The 15,244-nt window shown below is 45.0% G+C and overlaps 1 protein-coding gene across 1 annotated transcript in view; it reads right to left on the bottom strand.

The window, feature by feature from the left end:
- Nucleotides 1-10,909: 10,909 nt before the first annotated feature.
- The window catches only part of TTC9 (tetratricopeptide repeat domain 9), a 28,394-nt gene continuing 24,059 nt past the window's right edge, over nt 10,910-15,244 (bottom strand). Inside the window, exon 3 of the mRNA XM_053945734.1 lies at nt 10,910-12,067. Coding sequence (XP_053801709.1) covers nt 11,988-12,067 — 80 coding nt within the window. The 3' untranslated portion in view covers nt 10,910-11,987. The remainder of the gene's footprint in view (nt 12,068-15,244) is intronic.

The following is a 15,244-nucleotide window of genomic DNA, read 5'->3' as shown; positions in this document are numbered from 1 at the left end:
TTTTGTTCAACAACTTGCTGGCTGTTTTTCACATCAAATGAATTATTCAGCAGTAGACTCTGTTCTTAACCGTAACAACAGCAGCAGTAATACTTCATGCTCATAGGGTCCCTTCAAAAGTGTGCTGGAAATGTTATTTGTTGAGTTCTTCCATACTCTGCAACAGAAGATGGGGCTTGTTCAATGAAGTGAGAAGTGGGGCTCAGCACAGCTCTCTGACATGGACTAAGTGAGAGTGCAGAACTAGGAGACAAGTCTAGCCTCTACCACCCTACACAACTTTTCTTCCCCTCTGATCCACTTTCAGCACTGTACCCAATCTGTCAGCTCCTCAGCTACTCTAATTGGCATTATTTCCTTCAATGCCTTGGGGAGATACTGATATTTGTTTCTTACATGTTGATTAAAGACAGAAACACTGGAATGTGTGCATTTTCAACCCATGACCTACCAAGCCAAGTCCTTGGCTGCACACACTTTCTCTTGCTAGGAAAGAGCAAACAGCAAGTCAGACATTCAGAGTGCCTGGATGTCACTTGTCTTTCTGGCCAATATCTTTCTGGATGTCACTGAGCCACTCACTACCTGTGAGTACAGAATAAAAATCTATGAAGAGAAGCCAAGCCATAATCTTCACTGAAATCAGTACAAACTTCAATTAGCATTTTCTTCTTTTTTTTTTTCTTTTTTTTTTTTTCTCCATCTTTTATCATCACCTGGTTTTCTGTTCATGGTCAGGTGCATGAGCTGCTAAAAAACCAAGACACACAGGAGACTTGGTAATTCAAATCTATGGGCTGCACTGCCTGTGACCTTTGTTTAGAAGGTTTTGAAAGAAACATGAATCTTCTGCCTGACTGGGGTATGCTGGGGAAAGGGCTTGCAAGGTGTGGTGAACAACACTTGATTTTTGTGCCATTGGTTCTTCAATGTTCCAATCTTGCTCAGGTATTATTAATCCTGCTTATTTTTGAAGATCTGAATGTGCTGACTCTGCAACATAATTTAAAGGAGCGAGGAGTTGCTTTGCATGATGAAAGACACTGTGAGTGATGATCCCAACAGCCTATGACTCTCAGCTCTAAGTGTTTTTTTCATAGCTGCTAAAAGCACTGCTGAGATTGTGCAGTAGAACTTGTTAACAATGGTACAGAAGTGGAACAGGTATTTTTCCCCACACAAAAACTGGTACTTTATGCTGAATCTTACTTTTGCTTCTTCTTAAAATTTGACCACATGCATCCTTTAAAAAGTTGAGATGCAGATCTGTTCTTTCTTTGGAAAAGGACTTGTGATGTCTGATTTTGTGAAATCCGACTGTTTTTCAGCCACATGGGATGCAATTCAGTAAGGAATGTTGGCTGCAGAAATACAAAAGGACATGACAACAACATAGAAGAAAAACTGGAGTGAGTCAAAGCAGTCTGGGGTGAGACTTGAACGTGAGTCAATAATGTCTCGCTAGTGCAGCAAATATGTAAGAAATATATCAGAAATAATTATCTGAAATAATGCTTCTGCTCTGTCTTGTGCAGGAAGGCCATAGCTAGAGAACTGTCTTGCTTTCAGCACTGCACTCCAATAAACATATAAACCACCTGGAAGAAATCCAGAGGAAAATGAGTAGAACAAGCAAGGAGCCAGAAAACTTTCTGAGTTTAAGAAATCTTGAAGGAAGCTGAAAGATCAGTCCTAGAGAAGAGCCTTTCACAAACATAATGACTTACTGCAAAGACAGAGACAAACTTTTTGATAATGTCTGCTGTAGCTGAAAAAAGAAGTAATTGATTTAAATCACTGCAAAGGAGATAATTAAAGCTGTAGTAAGAAGTCTCTTAACTTTCCATCTATGAAGGCAGTAATATTCTGTCATAGGAGGCTTTTGAGAACAGGTTAGATAAACTAAACTCAGGAGCAGTTTAACTTGATCTAATTGCCTTAAGGTAATGGGATGATGTACATGCTCTCTTGAGGATTTTTTCAAGTCCTATTTTCAGAGTTGGTACTTCCTCAGATTTATAGTATGAGATGACATGGCTTGGTTTGGCTTGCTCATCATGAACAGAGCTGTGAAGTCCCTGCAGGGACTTTGTGTTTATACTGCTGATGAGTGAAAAGGAGAGATCTCATCTTTTATTAGACAGCCATCTTTCATTAGTGAAGTGAGTCAGTCTGACATCACAAAGATGTAAACATCTGGGATCCCTAGAGCTCCACATCAGTCTGTAGACTAATAACAGGTGAAGTGGGACATGGCTGTCCTAGAACACAGAAAATAAGAAGGATGTCTCTCAACAACAGCATATGTCTTAGAAGGAAATTCATTGCTTGAGAAGAAAAATGGAGCTCATTTTATAATGAGAACCAGTACTGATGCTACTGTGGGATTCATTTTCCTGTTGATTTGAATTTTGGCTGTGTGTTGTGGTTTAACCCCAGTCAGCAGCCAAGCCCCATGCAGCCACTTGCTCATTCCCCTACCAGTGGATCAGGGAATGAATTGGAAGGGTAAAAGGTAGAAAACTCCTGGATTGAGATAAAGACAGTTTAATAGGGAAAACAGAAGCTGTTCACACAGGTAGACCAAAACAGGGAATTAACTGAGTGCTTCCCATGGGCAGGCAGGTGTTCAGCCATCTCCAGGAGAACAGAGCCCCATCACATGCAACGGTGACTTGGGAAGACAAATACCATCACTTCAAATGTCCCACTCTTCCTCCTTCTTCCCCCAGCTTAATATAGTAGGCATGATGTCAGATGGTCCTGAATATCCCTTTGGTCAGCTGGGGTCATCTGCCCTTGGCTGTGTCCCCTCCCAGCCTCCCATGCACCCCCAACTTCCTCACCAATGTGGTGTGGCTGTACCAAAAGCAGAAAAGGTCTTGGCTCTGTGTAAGCCCTGCTCAGCAATAACAATAACATCTCTATATGATCAATCTTGTATTCAGCACAAATCCAAAACACATCCCCGTAACAGCAACTATGAAGAGAATTAACTCTACCCCAGCTAAAACCAGTACACAGTGTATGCTGTAAGTTTCAGGATTTTCCAAACTGAGAGTGTTGTATTCCCAGCTACCGATCTGAGAGTCAAGTTATGCAGTTACCTGTAAACTGCAGATTCAGACTCTATTCCTGTGCACAGCTTTTTGTCTTCTATCATATGGAAATTATTTTCCAGACATCAATCAAGTCTCCCAGACTGCTGCTGTTGAACAGCAACTTGAGCTTGCCAGGTTGAGGTGATAACTTGAGTTTGGGTTACTGTGACATGTTGGTTTGGTGATGCTCAAGGCAAGGTTTTCTCTTGCTCAGCTCTTCCATTTTGCTCGGCCACTGACAAAGTAACTATTTTTCTATGTTTACATAGAAGCCCAGGCCTGTGTGACACAACAGCAGGCAGGATTGCCTGCCAAAACATTAAGAAGTGATAACCTGAGCCATTCTGAGCTCCAAAAAAAAACCTCATGGACTTTTACAGTTTATTTGCTAATGTTTAGAGTCCTTAATATTGAGGTTTTTAAAGGGCTTTTAGAAAGAGAGACCTCAGGGTGACAGTGTAGACCCATCACCAAAGCCCATGAGGGTTGTTAGCAGTGAGGAGGTGCCAGTCAGCTTTCAGCCCTGGCTTTGTGACACCACCCTGCAGCCTGGGGAGCTGATGTGAGGGCCTGGCCTCTGGACCACGAAGGGTCACATCTGTTCTGCTCAGCTGAGGCCAAGACCTTGTTTTTGGAGCACCTGGGCTCATCCCCCGTTTCTTGCTCAGCTAGAGGCCATCCAAAGGACCCCATGAAAGGGCTGGCATCTTGGCTCGTGTCCTTGGGCTCATATGCTGTCCCTGAGTCAATGCTCAGAGCCTGCCAAGAGGCAGCTGAGCCTCAAAGACAACCTACTGAATTCAGCAGCTGTTAGTTTGGATCTAATTCAGCCCCAACAAAAAGCAGGAGACTACCTCTGAGTGAGGAATATGCCATTTGTATATGGCCATTTCTCTAACCAGAAGTTTGTAGGAGGTAATATGAAACAGCTTGGGGTTTATCTGCTGCCAAAAGTTCTGCTGCAACCCTGTACTGCTGCTGTGTGAAGTGGAGGAAGCCTGCAGAGGCTGTAGCTCTATCACCTGCTCTTTTCAGGGAGCCAAAAAACATGGTCCATCCTGCACATGTCTTTCCTCTGAGGCTGTTACAGGCCATGCTAAGCTGCTTTCTCTAGGCTGCCATCACAAAATAACACTGGCAGTTAGACTGGCTGCCAACCATCCTTTGTTGGTTAAGTGAAAATCCTTTGTTCCCAACTGTAAATTTCCCACCTATCTTTGCTAAGCAAAATCAGAGAAACAATCCATGTGTTTCATCCTGGATAATTTAAATATATACTTTTTTCTTGTGGCCATTAAAACACATTTTAATTTTAGTATCACATGCTAAGCAACATTTAGAACATGAGTTAAAGATGCTGCTGCAGGAGGAACCAGGTACAACTACATCTGAGTTTGGACCCCTGCTGAAGCAGAAGCATTGACAGCAATAGCTCCCCCTACTAAACTTGCCCTACCAGGCAAGCAGCCTGCTTTTGTGGACAACTTTGATATAAGGGCTGGAAATCGAAGTCATCAAGAAAATATCAACCTTGGAAAAAAGCTGTCATTTGCTTTGTTTAAGGGCTCAGAATAATTATGAACTGAAAAACATAATGAAGGTGGCTTACCACTTCCAGTTAATATAGGTCTTAAACTGATGAGCCTGTTATCCCTGTTCCCCCAGCCCTGATGCTGCTGTTGTCTGTTAAGAAATATATCAGGATAAGGTATTTGGGCTGTCTCTTGGTTCATGATATTGAAAGCAATACAAAGGCAGAAGAACGGGATCAAGATTTAAAGATCCAGCAGACAGCCTCTCCTGAGGTCTCCTCCTTGTGTCCTCAGGATGATACTGGCCTCACTCTTCCTCCCTCTGCCTCCAGAGTCAGAGCTATGGTAGGGTCTGGTTACCCAGATGCCCAAATCCTACTGGGGTGGGAAGACTTGCTATCAACTCTAAGTTTTCTACCACATTCTGTTTTTCTATTTCCTCTTGCATTTCACTCCTCATGTCTCCCATTCTAAAAAACCCTCTTCTGCCCTGGAGTCAGAGCTTCTGCCAGGTCCTTCAGACTTTCAGGTATGGGTATCCATGTCTCTGTCTCCTGTGTTCCTTTTCTCACCTAAACTGTTCTTTGAGATACTCTCATTCTTCTTTCTTGCTCAAACAGTATCCCAGACTCCGAATTGTATGTGCTTTTATTGATTTGTTAAGAGAGTTTTCACTCAGGCTGGCTTTCACATTCAGTGAAGCTCTTACTTCCCTTGGAATACCTTCTCATTCCTCTCTCTCCATGGGGAGCATGTATGATGTTCATGGCAGATTCATGGCCAGAGAAAAGCCTGCAGAACTGGTAACTGGTAACAGCAATAATTGGCAACCAAGCATTTGCCCTGCTCTCATTTCAAGAGAGTCAAGTAGCTGGGAAGAACATGTCAGGACTGGTTGAAGTGGAGCAGGTCCTGCTGTGGGATGGACTGGGCAGCAGGATGTGGTCAGGTTCAGTTTGCCTTGTACATTTCTTCCCTTAGGGCTGCACCCCACAACACCCTCATGCACCCACCCACACACACATTCACATATACAGAGATTGAGAAGTGCCTCCATATATGTTGGAAAAAAATCACTGGTTGAGATGATTTAATATTAAATATCACTTCTGTTATTAGTAACCAGGTATTTTTCCTTTTGTTTTGAAGTAATTTTTTTCTTGGCAGAATTCTTTATAGAAAGCTATTCTGTCATCTTCAGTGCTCATATTTTGCATTTTAGATGTCAATATTACACAAAATTAATACCAAATCTTTGCAGCATTGAGGTAAGCTGGGGTCTAATAACAAAAATGTACAGTTTCAGATTAATCAGTTTTGATTTGAAGCTCTGACAATAGACAAGAGAATATATGCTCATATGCTTCTGTTAGCTCAGCTCTGAGGAGAAAATAGTACAACTCAGAGAGTACACGGGTGATTCACCCTTCCTCTGAGCTCATCTGTAGGCTGTAGAGTGCAACAGGGAGCTCTCTGGGTGCCTTGTGGATGGATATACAGTGGTCCCGGGCATTCTGCACCTGGGCACATGGAATCACTGAGGATCTGATGGCAGTACTTGTATGAGAATCTGTATGTATGAGGGCCCCAAGGCCCCAGCCAAATCCCTCTTCTTATTTCCCGATGCCCTTGCCAGTTCTTCCTGGCTGCTTTACAAATTATTTCCTAACCAGTGATGGGGAGCCATCAGAGGTAGCTACCAGCTGGCACAGGTTCCTGTTCCCTTCAGGCAAAATGCAGTGAAGGGGAGCCCTGTGGAAGGAAAAGCTGTGGAAGTAGGTTTTGCAGAGCTGCTGCTGTGTATAAGACTTGGCTGGCAGTAAAGGAAAAAAGGAGGCTGTGGTAGGGCCTGTGAAGCCTCTCTTGGAGGCCATGGCCATGGCTGAATATTGTCATATGTGTTCCCTTGTCTGTCATGTAACAATAGGTGTTTTCCAAAGGATAAGGAGTGAGCATGGAGGTAATGTAAGGTAACTTCCTGGGCACTACACAGTCTATTTATTTCCTGATTCCAGACCACAAACTGCTACTGGAAAGAGTTTCTGTCGGCACAGTTCTCTGGGCTGAACAGTTTAAGCTGGCCTGTGCTGTGAAAGAGGGAGCTCCTGTCTCTGGGAAGCAAAGGAGAGGGAAGGTTTTCCCTTCCCTACATCTGGGGGACTTCTTATATGCCCTTCCATCTCACAAGCTGCTAACTGCCTCAAAGTTACATACTGCCACAGGTTTCTTCTAATGTTCTTATCATGAATGCATGAATTTACCTTCCTTCAATTGCAGCTGTGGGAGGAGCCAGGACAGTGCCTTGTCTATTCACCACCTTCACTGAGGCAGCATCGAAGCTGTTGTTGGCAAGGGAGGGTAGTACAGCCTGCAGCACTTTAGTAACCTAGGAACTCCTCAAGAACAATCTCTGGAATCCACTTCTTACCAGCTGCAGTGATCTTAGTAATTGGTTATGCAAAGGTATGGATAGTATTAAGAAACCTGATCATTTACTGCTTCCTCCCAAGCATCCCACCTGCGAGGCATATTAGCCCACCACTGTTACTCCCTATTTAAGTAACTACTGCCCAAGCCCTTAAAATACTGTGCAGATCACCATAGAAACTTGGGAAAAGCATCACCGTCATTCGGGGTGGAGGAGGAAAGGTGAATAAACAGCCAGAGAAGATGGATAGTCAACAGGACCTGTGTGAATTTAGTTTGATTTCACCTTCACCCAGTGTGTACCCTCCCCCTTCCCTTCTCCTACTCCTAGGAAAAAAGCAAATCAAAAAGGTATCATCACAGGACTGAGCATAAAGAGAACAGTGCAGATGAACCCTCTGGAGATGTGATGTGAAGCATGATAACACAGCCATTCCTGGGCCTACTCACTGTATTCTGGGGATAACATTTATATAAATGAGGCTTGCACAGGAATTCTGGGGAAGCTAAACGGAGATGCACAGCTAAAGGGGTTGGTCTGCACTCAAGACCCTCCTTTACATTTTAGAGGCTCCTGGATTTCACTAGTAAGCAAGAATATCCAGACCTTTGTTTCCCATCAGTTCCAGAAACTAGTCATACCCTCTCCCTATCTAAACAAAGATTTCTCCACCCTGTTCAAGCCACGTTTATCAACAGCAACTGCTAACACATATTTGGAAAATTTCCACAGCCAGCACCTGTTTGTCCTCTCCTTGCACTTTCAAAAATGATTGTGCAGCAGGAAGGAAGCCTCCCCCTCTTTTGCCCCTTCCAAGTGGAAAAATCACATCTAATCTTGCTGTCTTTTTTCCCTGCTGTGTATCCTGCCAAAACTGGGTGCTGTTACAAACTGCAAATAGTGTGTCTAAGCCTTTGGTCAGTTTTTTTCTAGTTCAATTATCATTCTGCCCATGAACTTGGATTTGTCTCATATTTTGTATCCCATGATCATCTCATCCCTCTCTCCTTTCACCCTCAGTTCCTGCTTGCTGTCCTACTGCTCTGCCTGGCATCTGCCATTTTGTTTCTGCTGTTTTTCCATGAGATGGATGAATGGGCTCACTGCTTATTGCACTGAGGACATTTTAGCCCTGCTGGGTATAGGTAGGGACCTGTGTTTATTCCCCTGTGTACTGCATGCTGACATACAGATTCACCATCTGGATGAGCTAAAGCTTTTTTAAAAAGTAAAGTTTACTTTTTTGGGGTTCCAGGATGTGTATCTTCCCATTGCTACTTGACTGTTCTGCAGAAGCATACCATCAACTTGTAGTGGACACGACTACCTCCAACAGTGTGTCTCCAACTCCCTACAACAAGGTCTCTGTAACTTGGGTGGAATTGGGTGACCTCTGCCCACACCTCCACATCTAGCTGTTAAGGACCACTCACTGAAAAAGGTGTGTCCATAATTCTCTCAAACACTGTGTCACTGCATGAAACAGTCCCCAACTCTGTTCTCTCTTTGGTGACTTCCTTCTTCCAGCCTCTGGTGCGAGTGTCACTGTTTACGGCGCCCTGGCTGTCAATGTATGTAAGGACAACAGTTTTCTGAAAGAAAATAGGTTGTCGTGTAGCTCTTGAAGGCTCTCTGAAATATTTTTCTTATGCACATTCAAAAGCTTCCCTCTTTCCTCTACCCTTTGCTGTGCTCCTGGAGGGAAAGATGCTTAAAACTGAGGAGACTGGAGCCTGCTGTGCCCTTTTTATAATATATACATGGCACTGATGGAGTGACAGTACGTCAGTGAAGCCATTGTGAGGGCTAAAATTGTTCCCAGACAAAATGACAGTCATGGCCCTACATCTCCAGTGGCATGAGAATGCCCTTTCTCTTACATTAAGGTCATGAGTAACAAGCCTGTCTCTGCTTGCATGAGCTTTCCTGGGGCAGAGACTGTTTGCGTAGGTGGTGTCCTCTTCTGCATTGCCTGCAGGATGAATCCTCGTTTCACTCCTAGTGAAGAGACACATATGGCTGCAGGATGAACTGTCATCAGCAATATGAAGTAGGGGAGAGTCACCTCTATTTGAATTTTTTTTTGTGTGCTGTGATGTATTTAGGAGATAGAAGACTGCATGTGCCTGAGAACCAGAACCTTACTAACACTGTCTTTTATGTGGTACTAGGTACATCTTGCATGCATCCAAGCACATCTCTGCCTAACATCTATTTTCTGGTCTGGTTAACAACCACTTACAGAATTTCCCTCATTTGTCCTCCCTGTCTTTAAATCATCTTCCTAGCAGCTGTAGTTCCATATATTGTTTAGATATCTGTAGTGATGGGCAGGGATGCTCGCTATTTGTGACCTAGATATGTGAACCAAGGGCCATCTGAAGAAGGTGACTATGTTCAGCCCTTTCCTTTACAGTAGCTGCACACTGTTCCTGATTTTGGGAAGCAGCTGCTCTCCATCGTCCACCTGATGAACATGAACTTCTGGTGCCATCTCAGCTGATCTTAAGTTCTACACAACTGAGGTAGGTCTGTCTTATTTCAGGGACTTATATGTGACTTTTTTATGGTCTCTTCCCCACCCCCAATGTGAGCTGGATGTGTTCCTGTACTAAATAATACGACTGAAGTTTTTTCAGAGACAATGACAGAGATTTCATAAAATTGTAGAATCATAAACATCCTGAGCAAGAAGACACCCACAAAGATCATCAAGTCCAACTCCTGGCCCAACAGAAGGCAACTCTAAGAGTCACACCATGTGCCTGAGAGCATTGTCCAAAGGTTTTTAAAACTCTGTCAGGCTTGGTGCTGTGACCACTTCCCTGGGGAGCCTGTTCCAGTGCCCAAACACCCTCTGGGTGAAGAACCTTTTCTGAATATCCAACTTAAACTTATCCTGACACAGCTTCATGCTGTTGCCTTGGGTCCTGTCATTGGTTACTAGAGAAAAGAGATCAGTGCCTGCCTCTCTGTTTTATGTTGTGAGGATGTTAAAAGCAACAATGAGATCCCCCCCCAGTCTCCTCCAGGCTGAACAGACCAAGTGATCTCAACTATTCCTTATAGAGCTTCCCCTCAAGGCCCTTGACCGTCTTTGTAGCCCTCTTTTCGACACTGTCTAGTAATTTTGTACCTTTTTTATATTGTGGTGCCCAAAACTGCCCCCAGCACTCAAAGTGAAGCTGCCCCAGTGCAGAGCAGAGCGGGACAATCCCCTCCCTTGCCCAGTTGGCAATGCTGTGCCCAATGCCCCCCAGGACATAGTTGGCTCTCCTGGCTGCTGGAGCACATTGTTGGCTTATATTCAATTTGCCTTTTCTCTTGATATTTTTCTAACAACTCTCTTGAATTTTGGGTGGAGAAAAATGTGGCCAGATACCACAGCTGGAATGTGAGATGCCATAGCCAACTGTCTGCAGGTACCGTGTCTGCTGGAACCAAAGCACACAGCACTTGGCAGAACTTTGTTTAGCTCTGTTTCAGTTTCTGTGTTTCAGCTGAGGACCAAGTGAAATAACTCTGGCTACACTCACTTGACACTGACCGCCATGGGATGAAACCACTCATGTATATCCTGCAACATGTCCCTGTGGGCCACTGCTGCAGCAAGTCACACTGAGAATATGTTTGTGGCACTTACTGATCCCATTATTGGCAGTTTCAGAAAAGGACCTTTAAGCCAAGGAGACAGAGCTCTCAGAGAAGATCAAACTGCCGGAGAAGGTCTAAACAGGCCCTCTGGGCTGCCAAAATAGGCTCCAAAGCTGTTGGTCCTGCCCTGTTGTCAGCACCACATTCTCCTACAAAAGAAAAAAAAACAGGACACAGGAAGAACCAACACAAGGTGGGAGAATCAAGACCTCAATCCAATGTACTAATAATACTTAGCACTGTACATCACTGTACTGTTACTTACAAACATTAACTGATACATCCTCACAACACCCCTGCGAGGTAGGGAAGTATTATTATCCCTAGTGTACAGATAGGGAAACCGAGGCACCAAGAGGCTAAAAGTGACTTGCCCAAGATCACACAGCAAGGCATTGGCAGAGCCAAGGTAAGAATGGAGACATCCCTTGTTCCCCACCCCATGCTGCCCCCTCCCTAGATAATGTTGCCTTTCTGGACACGGAGAACCAAAGAGGCTCCTCTGAAAAGCAATGTCCAGACTTGTTGCCTATGAATAATTTTTATTTGCCTTTAATGAATTATTTCACAGTTTTTCCCCTCACACTGTACACCATGCTTTCACAGTCCATTCAGCGCTTTGTGGTGGCCCACAGCCTTCTCCTCTGGCACTGAGACAGCTCTGCAGGGGGTTCATAGGGTGCTCTGTGCTTTCATCAAGAGGATGTTTAGAAACAGTTTTCACTGACATTAGACTGGGAGCATGTGAGCTCCCACTGGAGACCAATAACACACACTGGAGAAGCAGGCAGAGGGAACTGATGGTAAAAAGGCATTTACTGTCCCCTGTGGAGTGACCAGTGGCTCTCTTGGTTTTTTAGCTCTTCCAAGCTCCAGTGATCACTCAGAGCAGAAACCCTCTGTCTCCAACTTGCCTGGTCAGAAAATCGTTGTTCTGGGGGTTGCTTCCCTAATAGGTAATATGCAGTCAGTTCAGGACCAGGCAGGTCCCTCAGCATTGCCTATTCCAGGTGTGTGACACTGTCTGGGAACAAGGCTGGCTGTAGTTGTTGTGCTCTTTTGCCACGGGGAAGGGGTATTACCATGGTTGGCAAGCAGCCATATCCAGCATCCAAGTTTCTTTCATTCCAAAACCGGTATTCAATGAAGAGCAAGGGAGAGTGGATGGATGAGGAGATGAGGATGAGGCCGAGCAAACAGGAAAATCCACCAAATGAGCTTCTAGGAAGGAAATGTTCCCCCTTGGGCACTTCAGCTGAAGTGGCTTCATTTTCACAAGGTTTCCTTCTCTCTCTGGGAACATCTGCTGAGCTTCATCTCTGTCAGCTGGATGTATCGTATGACATTGGTATCTGCAGGTAAAGAACACACAGAGGTATGGTGGTTACACAACTCCCTGTGGCAGACAGAATGCACCTTCATCCCTGGTACATCACAGGGGAGCAGCATGGCTTCAGTGCTGTGTGCTGGAACAGCACCAGTTGGAAGGGGCTCTGAACCAAACCCAGAACCTCTGGTTTTGGAGAGTGTGGTCTGAGTTGTGCTCACCATCCCTGTTGCTCACAGTATTGTCTCAGCTAGTTTTTACTTTCTCTCTGATTACGCTTGGTCACCACAGTTGACCTCACACAGCTGAAACTGTACAGGTCATCCTTGCCTGTATTTGTGCAATGACACAACTCTATTGGCTTCTCTTCCTGCAGTACCTGCATGCAAGTCCCTAAAGGCATTTTGTGTACAGTTATGCTCTGCCTTTTCACTCTCCCACTCTGTTTACAGCCTATTCCACTCTTTTCACGTTTTTCCAGGATGAACAGAATTGGGAAGAGCATCCTTCACATTGTCTTGTACCCCTTCTTCCCTTAAATTTTCTGCTTGGATGTCCTTCCAACATGACACTCTTTCTGCAATTTTGTCATATGCTATATGCTGCATATTACCTTGTCTATCCTGTCTAATGAAGTTCCTAGATGTACAGAACCACTGATCCATCCCAGTAGAAAGCTGTGATATCCCAGCACTGTGCAGGTGATAAGCTGAGCCTCCTTGTTCCTTCCAGAATTTCAGAGCATCAACACACCACACAGACTATGCAAGTTTGGCTTTATCTCCTGGCCTCAGCCCTAAGGGAACCCATTCACCCTGAATCACAGGTTGATCTAAATGAGCATGTGTCTCCAGACAGAGCCAATGATTTTGCAGTCATGGTCAATCCTCTCTTAAACCAGGCCGATTTCTATCACAACAGTAACTTCACGCACCCACAAAGTGGCAAAAGCCATGTAGTACCAGAAGCAAGTAAAAATATAGCCACTTTCACTTCTGAATTGATTAAAAAATGCTTCTTTGCTCAGAGCCTTGCTCTGACAGCCAACCAGGGTCAGCTTGGTCCACTGAAGTTATTAGATCCTCAGACACCAATCGAAAGTGCAATGCAGTCCAATCAGAGGGCAATCTCATCTCCTCCTCATTCAAACTGCAATGTGTTCCACACCACCTAGGGAAATGAGAAGTGCTTCAGCTTTCAAAGTGATGCACAAATTACTGGGAACATGTCCAGCACTAGTGAGTATGGGTATTGCACCCCCCAAAGCAGTTGTGGGTGCAAAGCTTCCTTTAAAGATGAGGACACCTCTGTTGTGCCCTCTGCTAGTGCTGAATCAGTGCCAGACAGATCAGTTTCCTGCCACACAGAGCTATCCACAAACATGCCACAGGGCATCAGTGGGCCATGGCCATGCTGTTGTGACTTCTCAAGTTGTCTCTGGTGAGGTGGGTCTCCCTGCTGAGTCTTCTGTAGGTTCAACTACATCATCCTAGGCACTCCAGAGGGTGAGATTTGATGACTAAGCTCCTTGACCTGTTTGGGACATTTTTAATGAGCTAAGAATTCTGCTGTTGCTTCTGTCAAACAAGATGCACCAGCATTGTGGGCTGTTTATGCATTAGCACTTCTTACCAGCCCAGCAAATTTAAAAGCAGCTTTTCAAAAAACGGAATTATGTGAATTGTGCAGCCTCCTGGAATGAAGAAATTCAGTTGAGGGGGTAGTCCTGAATTTTAGGCTTAAAATGAAATTAGTGCAGTTGGCTGACTTAAAATGCAATTAATGCGGGGCAGGACACACAGCCTGAGCAGGGTCCTGCTGTGCTGCCTACATCTCACTGTGACCTCTGTTCTGTGCTCTTCTAGGCTCCAATGGGCTGTGCTCTGGATACACATCCCCACCACTAAGGTACACACTTGGAATGCCTGCCTGGTGCAGGTGAGAAGGGATAACTGTGTGGCCATGTCAGGAAATCACACCTGCCTGGGACCGCAGGGACTCAGCATCTCACTAAGGAGGTAGAGGTGGGCTCATAACTGGGAAAAGCCATCAGCCTCTTTGTTGCCAACCTTTGGCTTTCAGGTAAGGTAGTGACTGCTGATGGCACAGCTTCACTCACCTGGGAGATTTCCATATGCCTAGGAAGCCATGGGCAAAATAATGTGTAGCCTGACAGAAGGTGGGAGACACTCCCATTGCAAGCTACTTATAGATCTCTCAGGCTGGTTTTGGCATGTTTTACTTCCTTTGTGAGGGCCATTATTTTACCAAGGAAAAATAATGAGAGCAGCACTCTGTTTACAGGAGTGAAGCCCTGTCTTTGTCAAGTTTTTTCTACCAAATAGTATTGCACCATACTAGCTCTGCCTGCAGAAGTATGTCAAAGGTATGTGGAAATGTTAATGAGAAGACAGATCCACTGATCTCTCAGTGGAGAAGAAGTGATCCCCATTGGCTGATGTGGAAATAAGTAAGAACAACTTAGATAAGGGGTCACATCCATGCAAAGTGGTACTGCTAGAGCTCCAACAGGAATGTGTTTCCTGGCTTTTACAACTGTGCCTGTGTCTCTCTGCAGAGTGGCCTAATGCTATTTTAAAGGTAATTTCTGATTCCCCTGTAGCTTCAGAGCCCAGTTGCTTATCTGCTGTGCAGACACCATGGCCTGGGTTTTGTTCCCACAATTTCTGAGGTGCAGGGGTGCAGGAAGGCAGTGCCTGAGTGCAGCCACGAGCCCACACTACACAGCACAAAAACCGTCTGGTCTGGGCAGCCTGCAGGATGTCTGACCATGGCTCCCAGCACAGGGACAGCAGGGACCACTGTCAGACATTACCAGGCCATTCCCAGCTGATGGTCTGGTCTCAATCCCAGTCAGTCCCTGCCCTGACAATGCAGCCCCAGTGGGAGAGGGCTGAACAAGACTTGCAGCAAGATGCATGTTTGGCTGCTTGTCCTGCACCACCTCTGGACACAGAGCTCATGGAGGGTCCATGCATGCTTTACATGACTTAACAGCAGCTTCCCTCTCCCTTAGTAGGAGGGTTATACAACTATCTCGTGTTATTTCAATCTGCTTTTGTGATTTTTATTTGGAGGTGGCACAAGAAATCAGGCCAAATCCAACCTTCCTTCACCCTGGCCAGATAGTGAATAGCCCTAAGGGATCTGCTGTGCTGACAACCCTTTAGAACACTAAACC

This window comes from Vidua chalybeata, chromosome 6 (assembly GCF_026979565.1).
Source record: "Vidua chalybeata isolate OUT-0048 chromosome 6, bVidCha1 merged haplotype, whole genome shotgun sequence".
NCBI classification, from domain to species: Eukaryota; Metazoa; Chordata; class Aves; order Passeriformes; family Viduidae; genus Vidua; species Vidua chalybeata.
The sequence above is the reverse complement of the archived record's forward strand: the minus strand, read 5'-3'. Positions and strand labels throughout refer to the sequence as shown.